The 18653-nt window shown below is 41.2% G+C and overlaps 1 protein-coding gene and 1 non-coding gene across 2 annotated transcripts in view; one reads left to right on the top strand and one right to left on the bottom strand.

Annotated features, from left to right (window-relative positions):
* LOC136331947 (zinc finger protein 420-like) overlaps window positions 1–18653 on the bottom strand; it is a 335310-nt gene that overhangs the window by 24553 nt on the left and 292104 nt on the right. The window contains 4 exon segments of the mRNA XM_066271122.1: window positions 4454–4465; window positions 12796–12853; window positions 12855–14702; window positions 15984–16057. Of these exon segments, the coding sequence (XP_066127219.1) occupies window positions 4454–4465; window positions 12796–12853; window positions 12855–14702; window positions 15984–16057 (1992 nt within the window).
* On the top strand, window positions 18220–18355 carry LOC136332597 (U4 spliceosomal RNA). The gene has a single exon (XR_010730780.1). It is a non-coding gene; the product is annotated as a U4 spliceosomal RNA (small nuclear RNA).

Genomic DNA, 18653 nt, shown 5'->3' with positions numbered 1-18653 from the left:
CTCTTGCAAGCTACCTGCCTTGCAGAGACCTCCCGATCCCATCCTTTTTCTCTGTAAGTTTATTTCTTCATTCCGCATTGTTCTCACTCAGGACCTGGACAATTACTAGCCACACTGGTCCACAGCAATGTCTTTCTGTTTTCTCATTATAAAACAGATGCAAATATTTAAATCATGAAAGACTTCTAAATTAATATTGTCTGGTTAGTTCCATTGATTAAGAGCATTGTCCTGAAACAAGGTAGCAGGTTAAACTGCTCATTCAAGCACACATTGTTAGCACCCAAGAAAATACATGACTGACTGACCAGGAGGTGGTGCAGAGGATAGAGCATAGGACTGGGATGCAGAAGGCCCAGGTTCAAGACCCCGAGGTCACCAGCTTGAGCACAGGCTCATCTGGTGTGAGCAAAAAGCTCACCAGCTTGGATCCAAGGTCGCTGGCTTGAGCAAGAGGTTACTCCGTCTGCTGAAAGCCCAAGGTCAAGGCACATATAAGAAAGCAATCAATGAACAACTAAGGTGTTACAACAAAAAAATGATGATTGATGCTTCTCATCTCTCTCCATTCCTTTCTGTCCCTATCTATCCCTCTCTCTGACTCTCGCTCTGTCTCTGAAAAAATTTCTTTTTTAAAAATACATGACTAAGTGGAACAACAAATGCTTCCCTTCCCCCTCTCTTCTTTTTACCTTCCTTTCTATATCTCTCTAAAAATCAACAAAACTTAAGCCCTAGCCAAGTAGCTGTGAAGCCTCATCCTGGAGCAGAGGTTACCGGTTTGATTTCTCGGTCAGGAAAAATACAGGGGCAGCTTGATGTTCCTTCTCTCTCAAAACAAACAAACAAATAAAAGAAAAGGAAGGAAGGAAGGAAGGAAGGAAGAAAAAAAGGAAGAAAAAAAATAAAATAAAGGACCTAGCCTGACCAGGTGGTGGCGCAGTGGATAGAGCATCGAACTGGGATGCGGAGGACCCAGGTTCAAGACCCTGAGGTTGCCAGCTTGAGTGCAGGCTCATCTGGTTTCAGCAAAAGCTCACCAGCTTGGACCCAAGGTCGCTGGCTCGAGCAAAGGGTTACTTGGTCTGCTGAAGGCCTGCGCTCAAGGCACATATGAGAAAGCAATCAATGAACAACTAAGGTATCGCAACAAAAAACTAATGATTGATTTTTCTCATCTCTCTCCATTCCTGTCTGTCTGTCCTTATCTATCCCTCACCCTGATTCTCTCTCTGTCTCTGTAGAAAAAAAGAAATAAAGAAAAAAATGAAAAGAAAGGACCTCAAAATTATTGGATATTTCAAAAATTTCATAAACACAGGAACTAGTTTGAGTTAGTGAAGTAAATTCTGTATTATAAAAAGAGATGATACATTTTTAATGACATAGAACACACAGTATTTACCATTATCAAGTTGTTTTATTTTTATGTGAAAAAGAAAAACAGGGAGAGACAGAGAGACATAGACAAGAAGGGAGAGAGATGGAATGAGAAGCATCAACTCATAGCTGTGGCACTTTAGTTGTTCATTGGTTGCTTGCTCATATGTGCTTTCACTGGGGGGCTCTACCTGAGCCAGGGATCTCTTGCCCAATTCAGCAGCCTTTGTCTCAAGCCAGTGACCTTTGGACTCAAGCCAACAAACATGTTATCATGTCCATAATCCCATGCTCAAACTAGTGAACCCGCACTCAAGCTGGCAACCCCTGGGTTTTGAACCTGGGTCTTCACCATCTCAGGTCAATGCTCTATCCACTATGCAACCACCTGGTCAGCCAACTTTTAGGTCACCAAAAAAGGGACTCACAAGGCCTACTAAATTTTATAAGAAATTTTATTATGCATCTGTGAACAAATGGGCTGAGACCTAAGTGGTGGCAGCAGCAAGAGGATGAAAAGTCACATCCTGTACAGGACTGAGTTTGGTGTAATTCTCACTGCAGGGGAAAACTTCTCTTACCCATGGAGGTTTAAGCAACGAGGGAGGTAGGATGGTGCTAAGTAAAGAATGTTCAGATAAGTGATGGGGGATCAATATCTGTCAGGATGCCCCAGCATTGAGCAGAGGTAAAATAGCTATCAAGATTAAACAGGTGGAGTTACTAGAACTGCTTAGTCATCTGAAGCTCAATCTGACTAGTTGAGGCTTTTGGTAAAAGGCTTTGGATCTAAAACTAACATCCTAGCCTGACCTGTGGTGGCGCAGTGGATAAAGTGTCAACCTGGAAATGCTGAGGTCGCCAGTTCGAAACCCTGGGCTTGCCTGGTCAAGGCACATATGGGAGTTGATGCTTCCAGCTCCTCCCCCCTGTCTCTCTCTCCTTTCTCTCTCTCTCTCCTCTCTAAAATGAATAAATAAATAAAAATTGTAAAAAATAAAACTAACATCCCAGCCTTTTGTAATTAAAAAGAAGGGATGAAGGTCTTTTACTCTGTAGCTACTTCCTGCTGGTTAGAATTATTGGAGTATTTAGGGGCCGGGGACAAATGGGAGTCTGCTGGTTGTTGATATCAGTCTTCTGAGTTCCATTTAGTGCCTGGTATGAAGTGTTGGCCTGAAGTAACATAACTGTTCCCATGGATTGGTTTGTAAATGCCCCAAAGTGGTCCTGAAGTACAGAAGAAAGGTGGCACACAAGCAATGGTCCTGAAATTAAACTGAGGATTAGGGGGGCTATAGGACCTATGAAAAGGAATAGCCACACATACCAATTAATTTTGTCTTGTTGTAAAGTACCGTACCCCAGATGCTAAAAAGTATTGTACCTCACTTCTTAGGTTTATGTAGAGACACCAAGTCCAGATGAGTTTTGAAGGGTTTTATTAAAGGAGGAGAGTTATTAAATATGCTGGCTGCATATGGCTGGCACGGGACATTTGCAGACCCAAATAGTGTGTGCCAAATATATCTCAGGGGCTGTTTATATACCCTTGATCACACATGGGCTGAGGAGAGCATGACATCATGGCACAAGCTTACAACATTTGTTTAGGGGATACATAAAAACATTAAGACTTTCAAGGTAACCCAATCAAAGACATTTACAATCTTTCAGGGTTCATCTTCCCTTTTTTGCCTAGAGGTTTCCAGGAAGGGGCGAGGAACTACAATCAATGTAGAGTGGTATGTAAATTATGTCTCCCATTGAAAGAGAAGTTCCTCAGTTAACCTTTATTTTAGATTTAAAACTAAATGACCCATTGTTCTTGCAAGACAATAATTCTTTTTTTTATTTTTTTTATTTATTCATTTTAGAGAGGAGAGGGAGAGACAGAGAGAGAGAGAGAGAGAGAGAGAGAGAGAGGAGAGACAGAAGGGGGAGGAGCTGGAAGCATCAACTCCCATATGTGCCTTGACCAGGCAAGCCCAGGGTTTCGAACTGGCGACCTCAGCATTTCCAGGTCGATGCTTTAGCCACTGCGCCACCACAGGTCAGGCAAGACAATAATTCTTCATTCTTCTCCCTCCCCTTCCCAAAGGAAGGACAGGACAGGAAAGCCTGGCCTTTCCTCCTAGAATATCAATATTAATTTTGCAGCTTTTTGGTACCTTACTACAGTCTAACCAAGAATCCCAGGTGTTGGATTGACGTCCTAAGGGTCAACCCTCTCCTTTTTCAGCTGTGAGGAGATCAAACCTTCACTTGTTTCGTAAGGGTGTAGTGAAAGCTATAGTTGGGTCTAGCCAAGAACTGATTTTGTAAGGATGTCTGCTTGTTTGGATGTGAACTCTAGGAGAAGAGACTTGACCTCGATAGTCTAGTGAAGGAAGACTATGGCATAGCAAGATACCCATTTCCCTGGTGAGTGTAGAGGCTGCTATCGATGAACCAAGTGTGGTCCACATTAGGCAGAGATTGATCTATGATGTGGGGGAAAACAAACTCTCAGAAATCAAGAATGTTCGAACATGAACAGGTGGTGTCTTGGTCAGGCAAGGCAGAAGAGTGGCAGGATTAAATTTTGTGAATTTGCCTGACCTGTGATGGCACAGTACATGAAGCATCAACTTGCAATGCTGAGGTTGCTGGTTCAAAACCCTAAGCTTGCCTGGTCAAAGAATATATGGGAATTAATGCTTCCTGCTTCTCCCCCTTCTCTCTCTCACTCTTTCTCTAAAACAAATAAAATCTTTTTTAAAAGTTTTGTGCATTTGGCCAAGGTGACATGTGGAGAGGCAACAAAGACAACAAAAAAGGCTTGAATTTGGGAGGAACGGTTTGTGTAGCTTTGTGAGATAGCAAGTCAGAATGATTGTGGGAGGAAAAACTGTTACTAGTTGTCCAAACATGAGTTTTTTCTTCTGTTGTGTGAGGAACGGCGGTCACTGCTATAGCCCTTAGGCAAGTTGGCTATCGCTTAACAAGAGCCTTTATTTGTTTTTCAGTAAATAGGCTATGCCTTGCAGGTCTGACCCTAGATGTTGATTGTAAAGCCAGTAGCCATGGCCACCATCACAGCTGTCTGGCCCATTCAGGTTTGCATTTGATTCGAACAGATGGTAATGAAACAACGGAGCCAAGAACTGGTGGGCCATTAGCTTTAATCCTAGCTTGCATCTGGCAGGCAAGATACACACACAGTGGGAAAACACTTTCCTTTCCATTCAAGGCTCCCAAAGCCACTGATATATCCGAGTTTTCCTAGGATCAAATGTTTGTACCTCACTAGCCTTATTTACCCAGTTTTTGTGTGTTTGTGTGTGTGATAGAGACAGAGAGATGGACAGATAAGGACAGACAGACAGGAAGGGAAAGATGAGAAGCATCAATTCTTCATTGCAGCTCTTTGTTGCAGCTTCTTAATTGTTCATTGATTGCTTTCTCATATGTGCCTTGACTGGGGGGCTACAGCAGACCAAGTGACCCCTTGCTCAAGTCAGTGACATTGAGCTCAAGCCAGAGACCTTGGGATTCAAGTCAGTGACCTTTGGACTCAAGCCAGTGACCATGCAGTCAGTCTTATGACCCCACACTTGAGCCTGCAACCCTGCACACAAGCTGGTGAGCCTGCACTCAAGCCAGCGACCTGGGGCTGAACCTCGGTCCTCTGTGTCCCTGTTTGACACTCTCTCACTGTGCCACCCACCACCTGGTTAGACTAGGTTTATCATTTCTAATCCTATGGAGGTTCCCCATAAGACTCTACAGAGTGTAGACTCAGTGTTTTCATCACAACACAAAGTATCTCCCCAAAGTACAAAGTCTAGTTCTCTGTTTTAATTCAAAATGTTCTTTTGCTTAGTATGAATTATCATTACAAATTTTCAATCTGGGCTCTGGCCATTTGGCTTAGTGTAAGAGTGTCAGTTTGGCTTGTCAATATCCCGGGTTCAATTCCACTCAGGGCATATAGCGGTAGCAACCATTTGCTTCTATACCTTTTCCTTTCCCCCTTCTTTCTTTCCCTCTCTTTACCTCCTGAAGCCATGGCTTAATTGTTTCCAGTGTGTTGTCCGTGGGTGCCGAGGATGGTTCTGTGGTGTCTCCATCTCAGGCACTAAAATAGCTCAGTTGCACCCATGGCCCCAGATGGATAAAACACCATCCCCAGATGGGGATTTTCAAGCAGATCTCATTGGGGTGCATGTGCAAGTCTCTCTATCTCCCCTTCTCTCACTTGGAAAAGAAGAAGAAAATACTTCCAGTCTGTATTTTTTAATTGTCCACACTAGAGTAATTTCATCTCTCTATGTATCTCATAGGGTCCTGCAATAAGTTTCTGCCATAAGCAACATTAGAGTGTTGGCCAGCAGGTAGGACAGTGTCCACTGTACCTGCTTTTGTTGTAAAGTAACATTCCACTGGGTTTACATTGAGACACCAAGTCCAGATAAATTTTATTAAAAAAAGATTTATTAATATGCTGGCCGCATATGACTAACACACAACATAGTTGACCCAAATCATGCTGTGCCCAGTATAACTCTGAGGTGGGTTATATACCCTTGATTACATACAGGTTGGGGGGAGCATGACATTACGACACAATCATTAACAAGCTTATAACATTTGTCTAGGGGATCCAAAAATACATTAAAACTTTTAAGGTAATACAATCAAAGATATTCACAAATCTTTTTAGTGTCTATCTCCCCTCCTTTGCCTAGAGCAGCGGTTCTCAACCTGTGGGTCGCGACCCCGGCAGGGTCGCCTAAAGCATTGGAAAATACATAATGCATATCAGGTATTTACATTCCAAATCATAACTGTAGCAAAATTACAGTTATGAAGTAGCCACCAAAATTATTTTTTGGTTTGGGGTCACCACAACATGAGGAACTGTATTGCAGGGTCACAGCATTAGAAAGATTGAGAACCACTGGCTTAGAGGTATGTTACTCTCAGGATTCCAGGAAGGGAGGGAGAGTTAAAATCAGTGTAGGGTATGTAAATTTTGTCTCACTGAAAGGGAAAAGAAGTTCCTTAGACAACCTTTATTCTATAGTTAAAACTAAATGACCCAGTGTCCTTGCAAGCCAGAAAGCTTCTACATTCTTCTCCTCCCTTCTCTAAAGAAAGGATGAGACAGAAAGCTTGACTTTTTCTCCTAAAATATCAATATTAATTTTTGGTACCTTACCACATTCCCCACTGGTTTTATATCCTGAGTCAAATCCTTGACTTAATTCAAAGAGGAGCATGAGGCTGTTGAGTAGGAACATTAGCTTATAACATGTAACAGATATTTAACAGACAGCATTAATAGCAATACAGTTCATTAAAGAAACAAATGTTACTGATTAATTTCCTATAAACTGCACAAACCTTCTGCAACTTATATAAAACTAACTGGCTTTTATAATAATTTACTTTTAGTCAGAATTTTTCATTTTAAAACCTTTAACCTTTAGTGACAACTAAACTGGCTGCTGGAGAATAGCAAACTGCCAAAGGCATGTAAGGAGTAGGAGTGGCACTGCCAGTATCTTCAGGGATACGGGAGAACTTTAGGGTTAGGGGACCTGTAAGGGTCAAAAAATAGGATTTAAGAGGCTTGCTGATATAGGGTTTCAGGTTTTTCTGTTTTGTGAGAGAAGGTTTAAGGGTTGGTGTGTAGGGTTAGGTAAATTTTTATAATTTTCTTATTGGCAAAGGTCTGCATGTGGTTCTACTAGTGAACAAACGTAAGAGGCAGAGTTTAAAAGTTAGAAAAATAAATAGAGTGAACAGACTAATGAAAGGCAATTGTCAAGATACCCAGGTTGCGTGAAACCACTGACTCCATGTTTATGAATTCGCTGGGCTTGAGAGAAAGAGAGAGTAGGAATAAGACAGGGAAAAGAAGTTCCTTAGACAACCTTTATTCTATAGTTAAAACTAAATGACTCAGTGTCCTTGCAAGCCAGAAAGCTTCTACATTCTTCTCCTGCCCTTCTCGAAAGAAAGGATGGCACAGCCCTGGCAGGTTGGCTCAGTGGTAGAGCATTGGCCTGGTGTGCAGGAGTCCCGGGTTTGATTCCCAGCCAGGGCACACAGGAGAAGTACCCATCTGCTTCTCCACCCCTCCCCCTCTCCTTCTTCTCTGTCTCTCTCTTCCCCTCCTGCAGCCGAGGCTCCAATGGAGCAAAGTTGGCCCGGGCACTGAGGATGGCTACATGGCCTCTGCCTCAGGTGCTAGAATGGCTCTGATCATAACAGAGCAACGCCCCAGATGGGCAGAGCATTGCCCCCTGGTGGGCATGCCGGGTGGATCCCATGCCGGTTGGGCGCATGCGGGAGTCTGTCTGACTGCCTCCCTGTTTCCAGCTTCAGAAAAATACAAAAAGAAAAAAAAAAAAAAAAGAAGAAAGGATGGCACAGCAAGCCTGACTTTTTTCCCTAAAATATCAATATTAATTTTTGCAACTTTTTGGTACCTTACTACACTTTCATCATCACTGTCATTCTGTAGTTCTCTTGTGCAATTGAGAGCTTAAAGGGACTGTGTCCTTTTTTGTTTTCACTTTTTTTTCCCCTGAAACGGGGAGAGACAGTCAGACAGACTCCCGCATTCGCCCGACCGGGATCCACCCGGCACGCCCACCAGAGGGCAACGCTCTGCCCACCAGGGGGCGATGCTCTGCCCCTCCGGGGCATCGCTCTGTTGCGACCAGAGCCACTCTAGCGCCTGGGTCAGTGGCCAAGGAGCCATCCCCAGCACCCGGGCCATCTTTGCTCCAATTGAGCCTCGGCTGCGGGAGAGGAAGAGAGAGACAGAGAGGAAGGAGAAGGGGAGGGGTGGAGAAGCAGATGGGCGCCTCTCCTGTGTGCCCTGGCCGGGAATCGAACCTGGAACTTCTGCACGCCTGGCCGACGCTCTACCACTGAGCCAACTGGCCAGGGCCTGTTTTCACTTTTTGATGACATCTTTGTCATATTTGTGCTTTCGGACTCACAAGTGCTGATGCAATCTGCGGAATTGTTCTCTTTTAATAAGAAGCGGGATACAGCATTATTGGGCAATTTATATTTAGAAAGTGGCTTATTCCTTAATTCAAGTTTACTTCAGGGAAAAACAATGATGAGGGTTTTCATTTGCTTTCTCAGGATGTTCTTCTATCATCATGATGTACTTAATCTGAAATGTTTAAAGCTTAGTCTTTCCATATTTTACATCCTTAGAATGGTTTCTGTAATGTTCTGGTTCAGGGCGCCTTTAAATCAAGAGCCTCTCTTTAAAATTCAGATTCCCCTGACACACTTTCACACCCAGACTCAAAAGAGAACATTCTCATCCCTCACCTTGTGGTGGTTGTTAATTGTCTTGCTATTCTCTTGCTTAATGGCTTCCTTACCTTCACTTTGAAATGTAGCAAAAAGTTTATCTTTGCAGAAAGTCATGGTCTTTGCATTGAAAAGGCTCCTGACAATTAGGGGAGTTTAAATCACAATAGCTGTTTGTAAAAGCCTAGCCACAGGCCCAGAGTTGCTATCTTTTGCTTGACCAGCCATCCTCTAGTCTATTCCAAGGGCAGTATACACCCGTGGGAAAAGGGCAACTGGCTTGCTTGAAGCCTAGCCCAGTCTGGCTGGCCTGGGACCTATTGCAGTAGCCTAGGACTCCATTGGACAGGTAAGCCAGGAGGTAAACAATTAGAAGAAGCTGCTGCACCACTCTAATCCACATATGAAAAAATATTACCTTGTACTTAAAGAGGCAACAATGTCAGTGGTGTTTTGCAAGACCTCTGACTAAACTATAAAAACCCAACTCCAACCCTCCTCGTACCCAGCACGGCTTTGGTCTGTCTTGACATGCCTGCATCCAGGCATATTAAATAAATCTTCCTTTTGGAACATACCAGCCTTGTGTTTTCAGTTTGGCTCTCCTAGTGCCCGCCCATAGACCCAGGTAGGGTCAGTTATCTCATATAGGATAAGGCAGTCCAGCTGAAATTCTCTCCAGGTCTGACCTAGTCAGGGGTTTATACTGACCTGCCAGTTGCCAAGAGAAGCAAGGAGGCTTTCACTCTTCCACATGGCTACCTTTCATTCAGGTACAAAGTATTCCCCATGATATTTCCAGGACCCAGCATAGTTATTACAGTATTGTTTATGTTGGAATCCATGGGAGTCCGAAAGACCAGAGTAACAGGCTTTATTGAAAGGAAGAAAGGAACCCTGCCAGGCACTCCTCCTGGGGGAGAAGAGCACCGGTTACAGACTAGGGGTGAGTTATATAGTGTTTGGGAGAGCCTGAGGGGATACTGAGGCAAAAGTCCTGGTATGTCCGGAATGCTCTTCCTTGGGGGGCTTCGAGCATGTGGGTGTTGAATCAAAAGTCCTGGTGTGTCCGGAGCCCCTCCTTGGGGCGGGTTGTCAACTTTTTGGAATTCCTCTGTCTCAGGGTCAATAGTCCAGTAAGGGTGAGGTCTGACAGATAAGCGGAACAGCAAGAGGGCAGTTTGGAATTCAGGTATCTATCAGTTTACTATAGTCCCCACATTGCACTTTACATCCCATGACCATTCTGTAACTACCAGTGTAGTCTTCTAAGTTGCTTTATTTTTTTGATCCAGTCTTCCAACTGCCCTGCCCTCTGGCAGCCATCACTTTGTTCACTGTATCTGTGTGTTTCTGGTTATTTATTCACTTGACAGGAGGTCTTTACCCTTCGACAGTGGACTGAGTGTTGCATCCACCAAGCACAAGAACAAACGTCGGAGACTTTCAGGGGTTTAGATCTTATTGTACTTTATTGGCCAAGTTTAAACTGAGCAGGGATGAACTCTCAAGGTGTCCGGAGACACCGTACCCACAAGGGGCTGCAAACAAGAGTTGTGCCTGGCACTTACAACTAGGTCCTTATATATCCTAAGTGAGCAAGCACTATACAGAAGCAGATGTGGCAGTTAGCTATTCGCTAGGGAGGTCATGCGCAACATAGCAACAGGGGAAGGGTTTAGCTCAGTGGAGAATTTCAAACACAAACTTCTGATAAGGGTCTCTGACTCATAGAATGCAGGATGTTTGCCCAACCTTGTGCTAAACTCTTTGTTCTCGGCCTCACAGGGACCTTGTCAGCACTTCCCTGTTCCTGTTTTTCTAAGAGTTAGACTCTGGCAGCCACAGCACACTTCCTTAAACCTAACACTGAGCACCACAGCTTTAACCTTTCAGTTTCTTTATTTAGAAATGAAGGGTGTGCCTGACCAGGAGGTGGCGGAGTGGATAGAGCGTCGGACTGGGATGTGGAAGGACCCAGGTTCGAGACCCCGAGGTCGCCAGCTTGAGTGCAGACTCATCTGGTTTGAGCAAAGCTCACCAGCTTGGACCCAAGGTCGCTAGCTCAAGCAAGGGTTTACTCGGTCTGCTGAAGGCCCGCGGTCAAGGCACATATGAGAAAGCAATCAATGAACAACTAAGGTGTTGCAACGCGCAATGAAAAACTAATGATTGATGCTTCTCATCTCTCTCCGTTCCTGTCTGTCTGTCCCTGTCTATCCCTCTCTCTGACTCACTCACTGTCTCTGTAATAAATAGAAATGAAGGGTGTGTGTGTGTGTGTGTGTGTGTGTGAGAAGTGGATTATAGCCTACATGTTTTTGCAAGAGTAGCTGAAATATATTAAGCCAGAAAAAATTTCTCATTTAAATGTCTTTATTAAAATTATACTTGACAGTTATTTCTGAATGATTTGACTACAATTGTTTAAGAAATTTTTCAGCTGTATAATGTCATGAGGCAAGCATTTTGCTGTTTCAGGGAACACCCAGTTATAAATTGTAGTTATATAGAAGAATTTTTTATCTCTGGAATTTTTATGTAATATTCAAAATTCTGGAGATAAATTTCTGTTCTTGGTTTGCATTTTTTTCACTCAGTGTTATTTTGCAATAGTTTCTGATGTAAAGGATAATGGTTAGAACTTAATATACTTTACAAAATCTAAAAGTATTCCCCATGATATTTCCAGGACCCAGCATAGTTACTACAGTATTGTTTACTATAGTCCTCATGTTGCACTTTACATCCCATGACCGTTCTGTAACTACCAGTGTAGTCTTCTAAGTTGCTTTATTTTTTTGACCCAGTCTTCCAACTGCCCTGCCCTCTGGCAGCCATCACTTTGTTCACTGTATCTGTGAGTCTGTTTTTGGTTATTTTTAAAATCTCTGAGCCAGTCATATAAGCAACATTCCATGATCAGTGAAACAAGGAAAAACTATGGTAGGTTTTTTTTTATTAAACAAAGGAAAGTAAAAGAAATCAGTGCATTGTGAGTTTCTCTAATAAACAGTCATGAGTTTTGGAAAATAATAAATGTAAGGAAATGGAATGTACAGAAAATCATTCCCATTATAAATCTGTGAGAGAGATTTCTACTTGGCTAGTAATTCATGGGCTTTGTTAAGTTACCTATGTCGATGCATTATTATTTTCCTATCCTCAAGATGTGCACACATATTTATTTCTCTCTCCTTGAACATCTACATTACATCTTCAGGTTACTAATGTAGTTATTGTGCTTTTAGGTATGAAACCATGAAATTTTGTATATTTGGGCTCAGGAAAAGGATATGTGAAATAATATATAAGGCTCAAAAATTAACAAGAACTTCCTAATTATACCATATTGGACTTTTTTTATTATAATTTGTGAAGCAGAACACTGTAATATTGGAGGGACCACAAGGAAGATGGAAACAAACACGCTTATAACCCACAAGCCTTGGAGCAAATACACAGCACGCCTGCAGTTAATCACGGAGGCCATGGCAGAGTGCCAGCAGAGTGGCAGGGCCGACTGTTGCAAATAACCGAGAGTGAGGTTTTGGTAAGTTATGCAGAGACCATTTCTAAGGGTGATACAAGGTGAAAACCCAGAACTGTGAGAAATTCTGTTGCTCAGGAGTGTTGAGTAAGGTTTGCATAGTGTGTAAAGCTTTCCCATGTCCTTTATATCTGTTAGTTATCCAGTATTATCAGATGTTGAGTAAGATATAAGTGAGGACAAAGACTTTGGAATATATATTGTATTTATCCTGCTAAATTCTCTGATGCTCAATGAGGCTTGAACAAAGGTTCAATGTTTTGCCAAATTACTGATATTTTGACTGGTTCTCTCCATCATGAATTCTGCAATGCTGAGCAAGTTTTGAGCACAGGTAAAAATCTTTGCCACATACCTTATATTTATTTGCAAGGCACCTCTCTGGTATGTATCCCCTTGTTTAGTAAGATGAGAGTGGTCATTAAAGGTTTTGCCACAACCTCCATATTTTTAAGGCTTCTCTTGAAGATGAATTCTTAAATGTGCAGTAAGATTCCTCTGTCAAGCAAAGGAATCTTTACCACACACACTACAAATACAGGGTTTCTGTCCAGTATGAACTCTCTGAGGGTGAGTCAAGTTTGAGGATTGACAAAAAAACCTTCCCACAATCTCTTCATTTGTAAGGCTTCTCTCCAGTATGAACTCTCTGATGTTGAGTAAGAATCGATGAACTTCTAAAGGCTTTGTCACATTCTCTACATTGGTATGGTTTGTCTCCTGTGTGAATTCTTTGATGTATAGTAAGAGTTGAGAACTGGTTAAAGGCTTTGCTACAATCTCTGCATTTGTAAGGTCTCACTCCAGTATGAATTACCTCATGTGCAGTAAGACCTGAACGGCAGGTAAAGTTTTTTCCACATGCTTCACATTTGTAAGGCTTCTCTCCTGTATGAATTCTCTGATGTTGAGTAAGGTTTGAGGAGCAGTTAAAGGCTTTGCCACATTCTCTACATTGATAGGGCTTCTCTCCTGTGTGAACTCTCTGATGTTGAGTAAGGTTTGAGGAAAAGCTAAAGGCTTTCCCACATTCTTTACATTTATAAGGTTTCTCACCAGTATGAATTCTTTGATGTTGAATAAGGTGTGATGACTTGCTAAAGGCTTTGCCACATTCTCTGCATTGGTAAGATCTCTCCACTGTGCGACTGCCTGGTCTGGATTGGTAAGTTCTTGCTCCATTATGAATTACCTCATGTGCAGTAAGACCTGAACGCCAGGTAAAGTCTTTTCCACATGCTTCACATTTGTAAGGCTTCTCTCCTGTATGAATTCTCTGATGTTGAGTAAGGAATGTCAACTGGTTAAAGGCTTTCCCACATTCTATACATTTATATGGCTTTTCTCCAGTATGAAGTCTCTGATGTTTAATAAGGTTTGAGGAAAAGCTAAAGGTTCTGTCACATTCTCTACATTTATAGGGCTTCTCTCCAGTATGAACTCTCTGATGTTTAGTAAGAATTGACGAACTTTTGAAGGCTTTGCCACATTCTCTACATTGGTATGGTTTGTCTCCTGTGTGAATTCTTTGATGTATACTGAGAGTTGAGAAATGGCTAAAGGCTTTGCTACATGCTCTGCATTGGTAAGGTTTCACTCCAGTATGAATTACCTCATGTGCAGTAAGACCTGAACGGCAGGTAAAGTCTTTACCACATGCTTCACATTTGTAAGGCTTCTCTCCAGTGTGAATTCTCTGATGTTGAGTAAGGTGAGATGACATACTAAAAGTTTTGCCACATTCTCTACATTGATATGGCTTGTCTCCAATATGAAGCCTACTATGTTGAGTAAGGTTTGAGGAAAGGCTAAAGGCTTTCCCACATTCTCTACATTTATAAGGCTTCTCACCGGTATGAACTCTCTGATGTTTTGTAAGAATTGAAGAACTTCTAAAGGCTTTGCCACATTCTCTACATTTGTATGGTTTCTCTCCTGTGTGAATTCTTTGATGTACAGTAAGAGTTGAGGAATGGCTAAAGGCTTTGTCACATTCTCTGCATTTATAAGGTCTCAGGTGGATGTGAATATTTCTCTCATGTAAATTAAGACCTGAATGCCAATGAAATGTTTTACCACATTCTTTATATTTATAAAGTTTATCTCCAGTATGGACTTTTTTAAGTCTACTTACATTGAACATTTCACTGAAAGCTCTCTTACATGAATTGTAAGTGAAAGCTTCCTGCTCAGTATGAATATTCTTATCTTCAGTATGATTTGAAGATTGCTTAAAAGATTTGACACATTTATTTTTTTCATTAGTTTTCTTCACAACATCAATAACATGATGAATATTAGAATGTGACATTTGGTTAAACACTTCTCCATGTTTATAATGGTTTCCTGGAAATGAAGTTTTCTCATTTTGATTAGGAATTGATTCTTGGTGAAAGATTTCCCAATGTTCATTGCATTGATAACTTCTGTCTCCATTGTGTGTACTCTGGTAATCATTGAAGATAGAAAGGTTTTTAGTAAAAGGCATAATTTTATTTAACATATACACTTTTCCTTAATAACCATTATGTGATACCTATTAAACCATGATTTTTATATAAAATATGCTCCACATTTATTAAAATTATACACATTGAAATGAAAAAGGACATTATTTCTTGGTGGAAGAATAAGGATTTCTTGTTAAAGACATTGCCAAATTGATCACATTTAAATTTTACATGTGTATCATAAATCTGTTAGAAACCATTGATTGAAATTTTAAACCAACATTTAAAACAAGTCAAATGATGATTTACTCCACAGATTACACAACTTTCCACCTTTCCAGATTTCCATTCCAAGTATACATATTAGTAAAAAGTTTTTCATCTTCATTTTTATAAAACAATTGATATTCAATGTAACTGACTAAAGAGGGAATTTCCCAAATGTGTAATATTTTTAATCTATTTAGAAAACAAAGATTTAATTATAAGTAATTGTCCTGCCCTGGCCAGGTAGCTCAGTTGGTTGGAGCATTATTCTGAAGCACAGAGGTAGCTGGTTCAATTCCTGGTCAGGGCACATACAGGAGCAGATCAATTTCTACCTCTAGATTCAATGGAATAAATTTTTAAATTTTTTTTCTTTTTTGGGAAAGGCAGGGAAAGAGAGACAGGAACACAAGGCCCCTCCTGAGGAGCCCTGACTGGGATATCAAACTGGTAACATCCATGCTGCGAGATAACTCTCCAACCAACTGACCTCTCCAGCCAGGGTTTAATTTCTTTTTTTATATTCAGAGAGAGAGGAAGAGAGAGAGAGAGAGGAGGAAGAAGGAAAGTACTCATTTGTTATTCCACCCAGATGTCCACTCTTTGTCCTTCATGGGGACTGAGTCCACCACCTTGTCATTTCAGGATGACGCCCATTACCAACTGAGCTAACTGGCAAGAGTGCAATAAACATTTGAAAAAATAAAAATAAAAACTGTTCACTGTGGCTGAAACACTTCGTTGGTTACAGCGTCATCCAGTATCCAAAAGTTTCCATCTCATTTTTCTGGTCAGGGCACATACAGAATAAAATCAATAATTCTATCCATCACTGTCTCTTTCTCTCTCTTTCTCCTCCACCTACTCTCTAAATAAATAAATAAAAACAAAAAATAATTGCCTCAAGTTAAATCTGTCTGTATTAACATCCCTTCTTCTCACCAGTCTTCCTAAAATTCCAAGGTTTTTATTAAGTGTACATTATTAAAGCCACACTTTCCATATCTTACCAGTATTATTTTAGAGGAGAAATGTTCCATTCCTGGCTTTTGAAACAAAATCTGGTTGTATTCAGATGGCATAGCTGAAAGGTACAAAATTAATATTCACCGTTATGCACAAGGTGAACGTAGGTAACACACATTATTGACAAAATTAAATTTCGAATACTCCATAGGCAGGTTAAGAGTTCAAAGCAAGACCACAAAAGGTAACAATAAGGAAAAGTCACAAAAGAAAGAAATAAAAACTTGCTTCCATTTCTGACAGTATCTGCTGAAACACCCTGGTACACAATGACTGTATGGTAAGAAAACTCCCAAGTCCCAGTTCTTCTCAGGGGAGACAGAGATGACAGTAATGTTGGATTAATGAACTGTTTGCTGCTTCTTGAGAGACCTGTTTCTGTTTCATGTGACAGAGTGCCAAGAGAATGGCAGTACAAGGTGAATACACTGTAATGACTACTTAAATAAAGTGAGAAATTGTTCAAACACACAGAGACTGCAGTACCGAAGACAGATATCAAAAACAGAAAGAGTCTCACCAGGGGTGGTGCACAGATAAACTGTCAACCTGGGATGCTGAAATTTCAAGTCTGAAAGCTCTAGGTCTCTGGCCTGAGCATGAAGTCATTTGGCTTGCATGCAGGCTCAAAAGTTTAAGAGGAAAGTCATCAGGACTGACCAGGCAGTTGTGCAGTAGATATAGCATCAGTGAGGGACACCAAGGACCCAGGTTCAAAACCCCATGGTCAATAGCTTGAGACCAAGGTTGCTATCTCAGCTAGAGCCCTCTGGACAAGGCACATTTGAGAAAGCAATCAGTGAACAACTAAGGTGCTGCAACTATGAGTTGATGCTGCTCATCTCTCTCACTTCTGTTCTGTCTCTCTCCCTTTAAATAAATTAATTAATTAATAAAAGTTAAAAAGTCCTCTTGGCCCTGGCCAGTTGGTTCAGTGGTAGAGCGTCGGCCTGGCGTGCAGGAGTCCCAGGTTCAATTCCCGGCCAGGACACACAGGGGAAGCGCCCATCTGCTTCTCCGCCCCTCCCCCTCTCCTTCCTCTCTGTCTCTCTCTTCCCCTCCCTCAGCGGAGGCTCCATTGGAGCAAAGATGGCCCACGCGCTGAGGATGGCTCTGTGGCATCTGCCTCAGGCGCTAGGATGGCTCTGGATGCAACAGAGTGACGCCCCAGAGGGGCAGAGCATCACCCCCTGGTGGGCATGCCGGGTGGATCCCGGTCGGGCGCATGCGGGAGTCTGTCTGACTGCCTCCCCGTTTCCAGCTTCGCAAAAATGCAAAAAAAAAAAAAAAAAAAAAAAAAAAAAAAGTGGAAGAAAAAAAAAGTTTAAAAGTCCTCTTAAATAAAAGGAAAAAAATGTCAAGAATGTGAATATAAATGTAAAGAAATAAATGAATTATAAAAAAAGAATGAAACTTTAGCATTTGCAGAAGCATGGACACACATAGAAGGTATTGTGCTAAGTACAATAAGTCAGGGAGAGAAAGACATCTACCATTTCATGTCAATTATATGTAGAATCTAAAAAAATATATACATGAATATACAACCAGAAACAGACTCAAATATATAGAACAGACTTATGGTTACAAGAGGGGAGGAGAGTTGAAAGACTGGGTCAAAAAGATGAATCAACTGAGAACATACTGGTCGTTACAGAATGGTCATGGGATATAAAGTGCAGCATGGGGACTATAGTAAATATTGATAATACTGTAATAACTATGCTAGGTCTGGGAAATATCATGGGTAATATTTTCAGACTCTGTAAAATATATGAAGGTCTAACCACTATATGGTACAGCAAAACTAGTTCAAAATAATACTGAAAAAAAGAAAATGCAAAAGAATAGAAAATCTATCCCTAGAATTCTGATTATATAAAAGTTCAACTGACAAAAAATCCTATTTTATAACTATACTTGATAAATGAGTGGACCCTGAAACAGCAAACATTTTGCATGGTGACATGTATTATACAGCAGAAACATTTCTTAGACAATGCATTCAAATCATTCTACAATAACTATAAAGTACAATTTTAATAAAGACATATTTAAATGACAGGATTTTTTGCTGGTTAAATATATATATTTCAGCTAATGCTACAAAAACATGTAGGCTATTATCCACTTCACAGAAAAGAGCAAAACCCTTTCTTTCTAAATAAACCATTAGAAAGCTATCAAATATAAAGATTATTCTTTAAACATTTCAGATTAAGCTTTGCACAGTGGCAGTATCATAGCCAATGAAGTTTATCTGAGGAGCGATTATTGCTAATTGAAAACTTTTCTTAAACATTTCAGATTCAGGGGTCCCCAAACTTTTTACACAGGGGGCCAGTTCACTGTCCCTCAGACCATTGGAGGGCCACCACATACAGTGCTCCTCTCACTGACCACCAGTGAAAGAGGTGCCCCTTCCAGAAGTGCTGCAGGGGCCAGATAAATGGCCTCAGGGGGCCGCATGTGGCCCACGGGCCATAGTTTGGGGACTTCTGAAGTACACCATATAAAGGAACATGCTGAGAAAGCAAACAAAAAACCTCATCATTGTTTTTCCCTGAAGTAAACTTGAATTAAAGAACAAAGCCGCTTCCTAAATATGAAGTGCCCAATAATGCTGTATCCCACTTCTTACCAAAGTAGAACAA

This window comes from Saccopteryx bilineata, chromosome 3 (genome assembly GCF_036850765.1).
Source record: "Saccopteryx bilineata isolate mSacBil1 chromosome 3, mSacBil1_pri_phased_curated, whole genome shotgun sequence".
Taxonomy (NCBI): Eukaryota; Metazoa; Chordata; class Mammalia; order Chiroptera; family Emballonuridae; genus Saccopteryx; species Saccopteryx bilineata.
Note: the sequence above shows the minus strand (reverse complement) of the source record. Positions and strands in the feature narration are given on the sequence as shown.